Genomic DNA, 13,932 nt, shown 5'->3' with positions numbered 1-13,932 from the left:
TGGCTTACAAGCAAGGGTTTTTAAAGGCAGGAATGAGGGGGTTTCCAAAGTGAGTTAGGGGCTGAGGAATTTGTGGAACTTCCTTATACATTTTCTGGTTCCAGTCTGTCGAAGGTCAACATGACTGTGATCAGCATTTCTCATCAGGTGAGAGTCCTGGTTTCTGAAAAACAACTCAAGGATGTACATAAAGATGTTATCTTTGTTTCTATAGGGAACCAAATATCTTGTGACCCTGACTTACTTGGGTGGCTTGGTTGGTGGATTATTCATTCACATCCCTAATTTCTGGTTGCAGGGCTAGCTAGATACCTAGAATTTTCCTTGAAGGAACTGAAACATGTTCCTTCATCTCCAGGGTGAGGGTGGAGAAGCCTGACAGGCTCCTAAGGGGGTCCCTGCGCCATCTCAAAGTGAGTCAGCAACATTCCATGGCCAGCTTCCCACCTCTTTTGTCCCATCTTCTCTCCGGCCTTGGGGCTGCCTTCCGTTCCTGGTCTGATGCCATGTTGTCTTTCCCCCAGAGTGCAGACATCCTCAGCACGATCGGCTATGACAACATTATCCAACATCTGAACAATGGCCGCAAGAACTGCAAAGAGTTTGAAGACTTTCTAAAAGAAAGGTACGATGCTCTGTCCTCTCTGAAGAGGGTGGGCCAAGATGTCTCCAAACAGACAAGGAACAATTTCCTATTTTTCATTTGTGTTTAATGGTTCTGAAGACCCTCTGCTCTAGGTTATGGAATGATACCTGAGAAGTACATGATACTTCTGTGCTAAAGTTCTTAGAAACAAGTTTGACACATAAGATTTATGATGAAACTGTGAACGAATTATAGTAAGAAAAGACATATACTTAGTACTATGGTACAAATAACATTGAAAGACCCCATGATGTAGCTTTTAGACTGCTGAGGAAGAGACTGCTGAGGATTGGCAAAGAAGGAAAGGAGAAGGAAGGAAAAAGGAAGGAGAGAGGGAGGGAGGGAAAGAAAGAAGGAAATAAAATAGAGGACGGGGTGGCTTCATGGAGGAGTAGGTCCTTGTGGTGGCCCTCAGAGGGTGAGGTGGATTTGACAGGTGAAGAAGTACCTGGATATCTGGGAGAAGAGCAAGCTTGAGGTGGGAATCAGATGGCCCACATGGTTAGAGGGAGGCAGAGTGCAGCTCAGAGACCAGGAGGATGAGGAGCTGTGGGAAAGCTGTGAAGCCGATCATGACGCTCCTAGGGGTGTCAGGGCATGGTAGTCCATGGGGAACTGGCATGGTTTAGAGGATTTTCTTTTCTTCTTTTTAAAAATGGATAAGATTTTTAAAAAAACAAAACTTAGTTTTGTGGAAACTTATTGATCTAGAATATTCCATTTTACAGAGGTTCTGGATGAAAGAATATGTTAAGAGAGTTTGGGGCCAAAGATCAGGATCCTTGCCAAGATTCAAATTAATGAACAGGTTCTATTTGTAAGGCAGTAAGTGAAAGGCTCAGAACCCAGAGATACAGACATCAAAGCATTTTCCATCAACTCTCTCACTTTCTACTCAAGAGAAAATTAGGTAACGATCAAACTTATTCACACTGGTTGCCCAGCCCTTGGGTGGTGAGGCCTGTCCCCTTGAGCCATCCCAAAGGTCTGGAGGACCTGGAGGCCTCAGGAGGGGTGAACCGAGAGAGGCTCGTCTACTGTCAGTGCCGTGGAGCTGGCTGCTGCTCCTCCCCCTTTAAGGGAGCAGCTCCCTTCTTTTCTACCCAAGATGGTTGACAGAGTTGACACCCAGTTAAAAAGTGTGCCTTTCTTTTTACAAACACTGGCAGTGGGCTTCCTGCTTCCTTCAACAGTGCTAGGACAAAGAGTTTCATGAGCATGAAGGATCTAGAGATTGCAGAAGACTCTGCTTTTTTCTGTTCCTCCCCCAGTTATGGCTGCTGTAAATTTCCTCCTGGGAATGAAATGGCCTTGGAATACATCTGCAGAGGAAGGAAGTGTCTGTCGGCTCAGGACCCCAGGCACTGACTGCCTGGGGGACCATCCAAGGGTCCCCTGATACAGTGGGGTTTGTCTAAATCAGTGGCTTCCATACTTTTTTGAATGTGACCCTCAAAAAAAATGTATTTTACACAGCCACCCAGTACACAAATGCATAAACAAAACAATGAAACAGGACTACCCTATTAATTTATCCAGTTGTATTTAATTTAAAAATGCTAGTCTTCCAGCTATTCAGGAGGCTGAGGTCGGGGGATCACTTAGCCCAGGAGTTCAAGGTTGCAGTGAGCTCTGATTGCACCACTGCACTCTAGCCTGGGTGACAGAGTGAGATCCTGTCTTTCAAAAAAAAATTACTGGTCATAGTCCTCTGAATTGATTTATGGCTCACAAATGGGTCGTGGCTCACAAATGGGTCGTGACCCACAGTTGAAAAACACTAGTCCAAATAGGATCCCAAAGCTAAGATCTCGCTTTTAAAAACGATTCACAAAAATACATAAGAGTAGGAAATAAATGGAGAATAAAAATTATTGATTATTTATATTGTACTTCTAGTATATGTTCTATTTTCTCCCATGGGTTTTATAGCAAAAGGAAGTCAGTCTTGTGTTTTCCAGTTTTGGGGAAGAATCTGCAGGCATTAGATCAGAGTGTAAGATAGGCATGCCCTGGGCATGGAGATGCAGCCCCTGAGCGTGTGGCCTGCTTGGCTTTGGGCCTCTGTGCCTGGTGGCATGCTTGCAGGAAGGAAGCTGCTGTCATTGAGCCTCTGTGTTTGTTCCTCCACTGTGTCCTGTTCAAGGGTAATTCATGTGCAGAAGGACAGTCCAGGCGTGGGGATCCAGCTTTCCTCTTGTTTGGGTGGGTGCAGGATGCTTGTGGGAACTGGGACTCAGTTGGCTGCGTTTGTGCCATAATCTAATATGACTGAAACAACCTCCTTGAGTCTTAAACATTATTTGACTGAGCTGTCATAAATTACATGTAGAGGCCAGGCGTGGTGGCTCACACCTGTAATCCCAGCACTTTGGGAGGCCGAGGCAGATGGATCACCTGAGGTCGAGAGTTCGAGACCAGCCTGACCAACATGGAGAAACCCCATCTCTACTAAAAATACAAAATTAGCTAGGCATGGTGGTGCGTGCCTGTAATCCCAGCTACTTGGGAGGCTGAGGCAGGAGAAGAATTACTGGAACCCAGGAGGCGGAGGTTGCAGTGAGCTGAGATCTCGCCATTGCACTCCAGTCTGTGCAACAAGAGTGAAACTCCATCTCAAAACAAAAACAAAAAACAAACACAAAAATTACATGTAGAATCCTGGGATATTTGTGGTTCTTAGAGACAAGAGGCAAACACACACAAATACAGGGGCAAAGATAGCAGACTGTTATATGTAATAATTATTTTTGAACAACCACCTCTTGTCCAATGTCATATGTTATTTATTATTTTGAGTTCATCAAGTTTAATACGCATACATTTATAACACTTTTACGTGGTGCATGGCTAAACATACCTTATATCTAATGGGGTACTTTTAAGACTTTCCAGAAGTGTCGGAGTCCTACCATGGGCCTCTTGAATTTCTGGCAGTTTAACCTGCCCAGAAAGTGGCAAGGGGAAGGGGGAGATACTATACTTCCTGGTGAGCTCCCCAGCACTGCTCTTCCCTAGATGGAACCCAGCACTGCACCCCTCCGTGCCACATTTTACCTCCATTACAGAAATTAGGAAATATCCTTTTCCTTGGTTGCACCCAGATGGATTGCAGTAAATACATCTGCACTCATGGGGGGTTGGACAGAACGATCACCCCAGTGCAAGGAGCTGCTCCGTGTGCTGCTCTGGAAGGGCAGGGAGGCTGCCTTTCTTGCCACCCATAGGGCAGATTCTTGCATCCAGGGTAGACATATAAAAGTAAGGTTAGCTCAGAGGGTAGCTAGAGGTGATTAAATGAGATTATATAATAGCTGCTGTTTATTGCAGGCTTGCTAGATACATAGGGCAGATTCCAAGGCCCAACTTTCCTAGGTTTCAAACCATGTTACCCCTTATTAGCTGTCTGACCTTAGGCAAATGCCATAATCTGTCTGAACCTCAGTTTCTTCAATTGTAACATAAGGATGAGAACAGTTATTGTAACAACTAATAGTTACAATAATAATTAATAATTGTTAACAATTAATTGTTATAATAATTGTTTATAAGTACTACATTGTTACAATAATTGTTAATAACTACTACAATTAATTGTTACAATTAATATCATAACATATGAACACTTAATATTATAATATTAATTAATATTAATTAAATAAAAATGATATTAATTAAATTAATTAATATGGATAATATATAATAATTAAATAATACTGTAAGTAACAAAACACAGTAACAAACACTCCATCAGTAAATTGTAAATTTATCTAGTTTACCCTTCTCTCAGCTGGAAAAGCACAACAATAATAGAGGTGATGCTGGCAACCACAGCCAACATCTGAATAGCTACATAATATAACAACATCGCGGCTTACACATCCCTTTGGCACTTATATTGGCTGCATAAGGTTTCTTGGCACAGAAGTGTAGCTTTGTAGATGAGGTTTAAGTAATTTACCAGGGGAATCTAGAAAGTGACAGAACCCAGAATGGCTCCGGGGGGTGGTGAGGATGGGGGTCTCATACAGCTCCTGTGTTTATGACTCATCAACACTGGCAAAAAGGCTGGTGGCTATCTGGGGAGATGGGCTAGTTCCCAGCACAGACACACTCTCCCTATCTTTTCTGTCTGTTTATACAATCTCACTCATTATACCCATTCTCTCTATTTCAGCCAGATGGGTTTATTGGTAAGCATGCTTTGGATGTCTCTGCCTGTACGTCTTTACTTCAGTATTTCCCCTTTTTCCTTGATGCCTAAGTCCTCCTTTTTCCTTGACGCCTAAGTAAATTCTCCCCATCCTTCCAAGTCCAGGTCAAATTTTCCTCTTCTTTTATTTCTCTCTCTCTTTTTTTTTCTTTCTTTCTTTTTTTTTTTTTTTTTAAAGACAGAGTCTTACTCTGTCATCCAGGCTAGAGTACAGTGGTGCGATCTTGGCTCACTTCAACCTCTGCCTCCCGGGTTCAGACAATTCTCACACCTAAGCCTCCCGAGTAGCTGGGATTACAGGTGTGTACCACCACAACCAGCTAATTTTTGTATTTTTAGTAGAGATGGGGTTTTTCCATATTGGCCAGGCTGGTCTTGAACTCTTGGTCTCAAGTGATCCAGCCCACCTCAGCCTCCCAAAGTGCTGGGATTACAGGTGTGAGCCACCACGCCTGACCTTATTTCTCTTTAAAGGAAATATTCTACATAGGACTTTAGTCTGAAGTCTTTCAGCTGGTTAACAATTAAAATGAAGCCATCTTATCACTGGTAGCCCAAGCCCATGGACTCTCCCACCCTCAGATCCCCAGATGTGGCAAAATATTATATAATGAGCTCCTGATATGAGCAGAAAATGAGAACTATAAAAATAAGGTTAATCATACCTTACAGGGTAGCTAGAGATGATTAAATGAGATTATATTAATAGCTGCTGTTTATTGAAGGCTTACTCTATGCAAGCTACAATGTGTTTTGTATATATTATTTAATTCTCATAAAAACTCTGTATGGTAAGTTTTCTCATCCTTATGTTATAATTGAAGAAATTGAGGTTCAGAGAGGCTATGGAACTTGCCTAAGTTCAGACAGCTAATAAGCGGTAGATATGGTTTCAAACCTAGAAAATTTGGGTCCTGGAACCTGCTATTAACCACTACACTGTGCCCAGTACAGTAGCTGGTACACAATATATAGTGGGTATATGGTACCCACTGATCTTAGGCAAGTTCCAAAACCATTACTAATATTGTTATATTAAGTGTAGAAGGAATATATCATTAGCTTCCTTTTACAGATAAGAACACTGAAGTTTAGTGGGCTTTAAATGACTTGCCCAAGATTACAATATGAGTAAGTAGTAAAGCTGGGATTCCTACTGACTTCCTGTCTGATGGTTTTTCCACTTTACTTAATGGTCTCTTGAGAAAGTTGGGTGTATTCTCCGAAGAACAGGAACTTGGCAGCCAAGTCAGTTCTCTTAATTGTGTGCTGCAATAGGATCCTGAGTAGGGAGGAGGGAAGCATGCTTGTGGAACACCTTTATGCCCAGAATTCTTTACCATTTGTAGATCAGCAGCTATACCTACACTCTGGGGGATCCACAGCCCCGGTGCCTCAGGACTCTGTACTCTTCCCCATAAGCTCCTGTACGTCCCATAGTCAACCTGCCCTGGCTACAGTTCTGTTTCCGGGACCCTCACTGTGGTCGGCTATGTCTCAGGACAGCCTTAAGAAGGACAGATTGCCAGGGTGGGAATGACAGATTCCTTCGTGCATTAGCTGGTCAAGTTGTCAAGCCATTATGTACCATATTAGTTTTTTAGGGCTGTTGGGACCAATGGCCTTTAGCTGAATGGCTTTAAATAACAGAATTTATTCTCTCACAAGTTGATAGGCCAGAAGTCCCAAATCAACATGTTGGCAGAATCATGCTGTCTTGAAGGCTTTATTGGAGAAGGTGTCCCATTCCTTTCTCTTGGTTTTTGGTGTCATCAGCGATCCTTGGCATGTCGTGGCTTGCAGCTGCATAACTCCCATCTCTTCCTCTGTCATCCTGTGGTGTTCTTCCCCTGTGTCTTCCCATTGTCTTTTTTGTTTTGTTTTGTTTTTGTTTTTGTTTTTATTTTTTGAGATGGAGTCTCACTCTGTCCAGCTCACTGCAACCTCCACCTCCCAGGTTCAAGCGATTCTCCTGCCTCAGCCTCCTAAGTACCTGGGACTACAGACGTGCACCACCACACCCGCTAATTTTTGTATTTTTAGTGGAGACCAGGTTTCACCATGTTGACCAGGCTGGTCTTGAACTCCTCACCTCAGCTGATCCACCTGCCTTGGCCTCCCAAAGTGCTGGGATTATAGGTGTGAGCTACCATGCCCAGCCCACATTGTCTTCTTATAGGGACGCTAGTCATATTGGATTAAGAGGCCACCCTACTCCAGTATGACCTTATCTCAACAATTACGTCTGCAATGACCCTATTTCCAAATAAGGTCACAGTCTAAGATGCTGGGGGTTGAGACTGCAACCATTTTGCGGGAGGAACACCTGTGCCCAAAAGAATGTACTGGAAGCTGAGAGCAACATGAGAAATAGAGTATCGGGATGGGAGTTTAGACACCTGGGTGGCCTTCTAATCCTGGCTTCCTCACTAGCCAGTGCTGATATTATTCAAGGCCCTAGACCTTTCTAGGTTCCAGTTTTGTTAGCCGTAAAATTTGCATTGTATGAGATGTTCTGTGAGAGCCCCTTGGATCTAATAACATGGGTCTTCCCAAGGAACTTATCATTCAGTTGAGGTGCTGTGAATGGCATATACAGTAAAATTGAGCAAAATATTTAAGTGTCAGGTTTTATGGCAAAAGGATTTCATCTTTTCAGTTCACTCTGATTTTGGGGCAACCTGGAGCACTAGATTGAGAATCATCCTGAGGCTGCTTTCAGACCTGATGGAAAAGGCCATATCTGATGATGTTTGTCATGGGTTGTTTTTCTTTTCTTTCCTTTTCTTTTTTCTTTCCTTCTTTTTTTTTTTTGAGACAGAGTTTCGCTCTTATTGCCTAAGCTAGAGTGCAATGGCATGATCTCGGCTCACTGCAACCTCCGCCTCCTGGGTTCAAGCGATTCTCCTGCTTCAGCCTCTTGAGTAGCTGGGATTACAGGTGCACGCTACCATACCAGCTAATTTTTTGTATTTTTAGTAGAAACGGGGTTTCACTATGTTAGCCAGGGTAGTCTCGAACTCTTGACCTCAGGTGATCTGCCCACCTCAGCCTCCCAAAATGCTGGGATTACAGATGTGAGCCACGGCACCCAGCCTGTCATGGGTTGCTGAAGGGAAAATGGCACATGGATTATTCCTGGTCTGGGAATTTGGATAGAAGCGAGGTCAAAGGGAGTTGGGGTTTTTAAGGAGAGCTTTGTGAAGCGTAGCCAGCTAAGTGCAAGAGGTATGGTATTGCCCCTTCTGTTTCCTGTACTATTTTGTACATTTTCATCTGGCCCTTGTTACATAGTAAACTAAAATATTGGTTTGCATCTCTCTCCTCTGCTAGATTATGAGCCCTACTAGGCAGGTCTCATATTTCAGTCACCTCTGTGTTCTTAGCTCCTAGTACGATGCCTGGCACATGGTGGATGTTCAATAAATGACAAATTGATGATCAGATGAGACAGAAAAATTCGGATGGGTGGTAGGAGGGTGATCTAGTTAAAGGCCTACTTATTCAAGCGTGATTTCTGTGATGTTCTAGTAATTCTTCATTGCCTGCCTGGACCCATTGCTTCCCATTTACTGGGGAAATACCCTCTCAACCTCAGTGGTTGTTCCCTGGTTTTATGAGGCTGAGATTCCAGTTTCACTTCCATTAAAGCTCCTTCTTTTCTCCAAAAAGCACACCATGATGCTTGCTGGAACTCATTACTTCCCGGGTTCTAGGAGAACATCTTGTTTCATGGGGAACAAGATGTGGCCTATGGTATGTTTAGATTCACAATGCCTTCCTCTTACAAGAAAGAAACTGAGTGAGTGACTTCTTGTCTTGGAAACAAAAGATTCTAAAGAAATCTTAATGGATATAATTCTGAGGATAAAAGGATAAAATGCCTGTATATTATATATTTTTAAAAATGAAAATGGCCTGAACATCTTTTTACTTGTAAAAATATTAAATGTTCATTGTAGCATGTTATAAATTTTTATATAGATATAGTGAACAGAGATTCAGAAAGTTAGAAACAGTTACTAGGGAGTTAAGATGCATCTTTTTCTATAACTAGAGTCAGCTTCAGGTGCACTTTACATTGTCAGGAGCTGGAAAAACTTTAGAAGTAGAGTTGAAGAATAGAGGCCTGAGAAGAAACAGGTTTCTTGCTCAAACTGTAGTACTGAGTACTGTCTAAGACCAGAAAGGCATGGAGGAGAGATCACTTGCATGGTCTCAGAGCAAGTAGATAGGGCTGCCCACAGTATCAGGAGCAAGCTGAAACCAAATCACATAACAGCCATGCAAATGCATCTCCACCAAAAAAGGAGGAAAGGAAGGAATGAAAAAAGATATCAAGGCAAAAGCAACCAAAGAACTAGAGCCCATAACTCAAGAACAAAGCCAATCCAACATCTGGATAACTGATCCCAAGTAGAAAATTTACCCAAAGGAATAGTGGAAGTATTCAGAGATATAATACAGGAAAAATGTCATGAAAGGAAGGACTAAATAGATCTGAAGAGCACACTATGAACCAGGAAACTGTGATACACAGTAATCAATACTGATTATGATTACATAAGGATCAATGTTAACACACATCCTGGCTAAGTTATTGAATTAAATAAAGAATTCTTCAAATATCCAGGAAGGAAAAAACAAGTTGTCTATACAGAAATAATCAGGGGAAATTTGGGATGGCCCCAGGCTTCTGTACAATGACAGAAGCCAGTGGAATTCAGCCAAGTTCTGAGGAAACATTTAAGAACATTCATTACACCAGTGAGGTTGTCAGTCCAATATAAAGGCCACAGGTAAACAGTCTCAAATATGAAAGAACTCAGGGAATACCAACCCCCTTCCTTGAACTATTTCGGCAAAAGATTATGTAGTGATAAAATTTAGTCAAGCAAGAAATGAATCCAAATTAAAATCTTCAGGATGAATAATTATGGTAACAGGACAATTATTGAGCCTCAAATTCATTGTAATAAATAGTTCAGACTAAATAACTGGGGGAAATATGATTGGAGAACAGAATATGTTATACACAAATGAAACAAAATGTAAACAATATTGAGGAGGTGGAAGTACAACAATGTTCATTATCTAACACTTCCGGCATGCTGTCAAATATCTAAAATGGTCAAAAACAGAAACAAATTTTTAAAATGTTTTAATATCTCTATCCTCTTACTTTTTTTTTCCCAAACAAAAGCTGCCACATGTTTATTAAGACATTACTGGTTCTTAAGCACAGCTGGCTCTATAAGTCATTTTCCATATATTATCACACATTTGAGAAAGTTTCTGAGACGATATATCAAGACAGGCTTCTCTTGTGACTCAACTGGACTTCAAATAGTCTGTTTAGAAGTCTGAGTAATGGTGCAACCTATAATCAGGGCCTTGCCCTTTTCTTTCTTTCTTTTTCTTTTTTTTTTTTTTTTGAGTCGGAGTCTTGTTCTTGTCACAGAGGCTGGAGTGCAATGGCGCAATCTCAGCTCACCACAACCTCTGCCTCCTGGGTTCAGGTGATTCTCCTGCCTCAGCCTCCCAAGTAGCTGGGATTACAGGCACCTGCCACCACACCCGGCCAATTTTGTATTTTTAGTAGAGATGGGGTTTCTCCATGTTGGTCAGGCTGGTCTTGAACTCCCAACCTCAGGTGATCCACCCGCCTTGGCCTCCCAAAGTTCTGGGATTACAGGTGTGAGCCACCGCGGCCAGCTGGCCTTGCCCTTTTCATTCCCCAAGGCAAAGTATCCACCTCTGAGAGAAAATTCCATGGCATAAACATGAGAAATAGTTTCCTTTTTAATGACTGGGAAGTTTGAAATACTGTACAGGAAGGAAGATGAACCAATGACTGCTTCTTTCATTTTTCCTGAAGCAATTGCCAATATTTCTGTAGTAGGATTGAATGTCAGAGAAGTAACACCTGTAACCAAGTTCATTATAGCTTTTATTGGCTTTGGGTTTGTTTCTTCGAGACAAGAATCTTGATTATTTATATTTACTACTCCACAATTAGAACCACAAGCAACTGTCCATTCCTAGATGTGGCAATGCTTAATCCATATAAACTGCCTTAATCAACAAATCTGTTAAGGCACCTCTTTGAGTTCACATCACAAACATAAACTTCTCCATCCCCGAAGAGGCATATACTTTCTTACTATCTGAAGAGAACGTGGATGCTGCAACCCTTCCATTAATTTTCATGCTTCCAATCAGTTCTTTGGTCTTCATCAACAGCAAATGCAAATACCCAGCAATGCCATTTATGACCAAGAAGGACCCATCTGGGGAGACATCTTCAAAGCTCCTCACTATCTTCTTTCAAACCTCTCACTTGATGCACAGGAATTAATTTCCAGTTAGCATGTCATAGACATAAAAAACCTTGCTGTGAGTACTCATGGCTAAAACTTCTTCCCCATTAGCACTAAAACAAGCCTTAAAGTTTGGAAACCTTTCCAAACAGGTGCTCTGGATTTTAGGATTTGTTCTTCCATCAACCTGAAATAGTGATACAGGTTATCTAATCCAGCGACCATCACAATCTGTGCACAAGGATGGAACTGCACAGATGAGATCTGAGCAGCAGAAGGACGTTCAGCATTAGCATGCTGGCAGTTCTTCATCTTCAGGATTCCTCTTGGAAGATAAGTTGATGTGGATATGAAATTCCCAGTCCTTTGCAACAAAGCATCTTCATCCTCTTCACTTTCATCATCTGAAGTTGTTTTCCGCTTATTAGTCTCTGCCCAGGCAGGTACTCCTCCCACGGCATGCTGGAATTCTTCTTAAAGTCGCTTCTTAAGTTTGTCTTTCTAAAGTTTACTTTCACTAGCATTTTTCATCATTATCTTTCCGAAACCGATTGTTCATCATGTCAACCATTTCCTCATCTTTATCTTCTTCATCCACCCAAACTGGCTTCTTTTGAGGTGCCCAATTACCTTTTGCTTCATTCTCCGCTTCTGAGTCTCCCTTCATGTCCTTGAACGCGCGGATCCCGGAGACGCCGCAGCAGCACGTCCTCGTCGTCCTCGACGTCGCTGAAGACCAGCTCCTCCAGACACCACTCCACAGCCGGTTTGTCCACTCCAGCGTCAGGCGGTTCCGCTGCCGGAGCCGTCCCTCCTCTTCGCCCGCCGCGCTTGGCCGGGCCGGCGGTTTCCACTGCGATGAAGGGGCAGCCTTTTGGGGGCGGCCCGCCCGGCCCCGCTCCGGCTTTCCAGTCCGCCCTCGTTCCGGGCTAACGCTTCGGCTTCGCTCCGGTTCTACTGTCCAGTTTCATTCAGCTCCTCAGTTCCCGCGGCATCGTTAGGTTTAAGGAGAAACGCAGGCGCTCACGTGGAACCTCGCTGCGCATGCGCGCGTCTTTTCTTTTTTGAGGCAGTGTCTGGCACAATCACGGTTCACTGCAGCCTCAAACTCCCAGGCTCCTACCTCCACCTCCCGAGTAGCAGGGACTACAGATGCATGCCACCACATCCAGCTAATTTTTGTATTTTTTTGTAGAGACAGGGTTTCCCATGCTGCCCAGGCTGTTCTCAAACCCTTGGGCTCAATTGATCTGCCCACCTTGGCCTCCCAAAGTGCTGGGATTATAGGTGTGAGCCACAACACCAGCCCCAGCTGTTTTTAAAAGGCATGTAGCATATGGTCTTATTCTTTAAAAAATTTTTTTTTAATTTTTATTTATTTATTTATTTAATTTATTTATTTTTGAGACGGGGTTTTGCTCTGGTCGCCCAGGCTGGAGTGCAATAGTGCGATCTCAGCTCACTGCAACCTCTGCCTCCTGGGTTCAAGTGATTCTCCTGCCTCAGCCTCCCAAGTAGCTGGGATTACAGGCATGCGCCACCATGCCTGGCTAATTTTTTGTATTTTTAGTAGAGGCGGAGTTTCACCATGTTGGCCAGGCTGGTCTCAAACTCCTGACCTCAGGTGATCCACCGCCTTGGCCTCTCAAAGTACTGGGATTACAGGTGTGAGCCATTGCACCCGGCCATATGGTCTTATTCTTTAAAAATTATTTGTTGCATGCATCTTTTCATCCTTCCTATTTGTATACCTGCAGAAAGAAATCCCCGTTACAATCATCATCAAATGTTAATACTAATTAGTTTTAGTTGGTGGAATTTTGGGTTGTTGGTTTTCTTCTTTTTACTTTTCCTTCCTATCATAGTGCGCTGCAGCCTTGAACTCCCAGGCTTAAGTGATCCTCCTGCCCTATCCTCCCCCAGTAGCTGGGACTACAGGTATGCACCACCACACCCGTTTATTTCATTTATTTATTTATTTAATTTTGTAGAGGCACGGTCTTGCTGTGTTGTCGGGGCTGCTCTTGAAATCATGGCCTCAAGCAATACTCCCGTCTTGGCCTCCCAAAGTGCTGGGATTACAGGCATCAGCCACTGCACCCATGCCTAGCCTGTACTTTTCTTCATGTTTATTTTTGAGTAATGAACATGTATCATTTTGATAAATTGGATAAAATCATTATTTAGAAAAGACAAACGACAGGATGGGAGAAACTTTGCAACATATGTAAGAATAAGTTGTATATACATAGTCTATAAAGAACTTCTACCAAACTAATAGGAATAAGGCAAAATGCTCAGTTAAAAAGTTGGATGATAACTTACAGAAGAAGAAATGCAAATAAACAATAAGTGTATAAAATGATGCACAACCACACTAGAAATCAGGGAAATGCAAATTCAAAAAGAGGTTCTTCTTTTTTTCAACCTTCCTCTCACACTGGGTAGCAATTTTAAAAGATTATTTATATCCACTGTGGGTCAGCATTCCTAGAAATGGGAGCTCCTGTACACTTTTTGTGGAAGTATAAATTGAGAAGACTTTTTTGGAGGACACTTTGGCACTATTTTTCAAAAATTTAAAATGCATTATTTCCCCTGACCTAGTAAATCCACTTTCTCAGAAGTCTCAGAAAAATACTCTCAAGCTGGGTGTGGTGGCTCACACCTGTAATCCCAGCACTTAGAAAGGGTGAGGCAGGCGGATCAACTGAGGTCAGGAGTTCGAGACCAGCCTGGCCAACATGGTGAAA

At 42.7% G+C, this 13,932-nt stretch overlaps 1 protein-coding gene and 1 pseudogene across 1 annotated transcript in view; one reads left to right on the top strand and one right to left on the bottom strand.

Annotated features, from left to right (window-relative positions):
* Nucleotides 1-13,932, top strand: part of PSTPIP2 (proline-serine-threonine phosphatase interacting protein 2) — a 94,087-nt gene that overhangs the window by 36,717 nt on the left and 43,438 nt on the right. Inside the window, exon 2 of the mRNA XM_054460396.2 lies at nt 525-625. Coding sequence (XP_054316371.1) covers nt 525-625 — 101 coding nt within the window. The remainder of the gene's footprint in view (nt 1-524; nt 626-13,932) is intronic.
* On the bottom strand, nt 1,652-12,174 carry LOC134738491 (U3 small nucleolar RNA-associated protein 18 homolog; annotated as a pseudogene).

Source organism: Pongo pygmaeus, chromosome 17, assembly GCF_028885625.2.
Source record: "Pongo pygmaeus isolate AG05252 chromosome 17, NHGRI_mPonPyg2-v2.0_pri, whole genome shotgun sequence".
In the NCBI taxonomy this organism is placed as follows: domain Eukaryota; kingdom Metazoa; phylum Chordata; class Mammalia; order Primates; family Hominidae; genus Pongo; species Pongo pygmaeus.
Note: the sequence above shows the minus strand (reverse complement) of the source record. Positions and strands in the feature narration are given on the sequence as shown.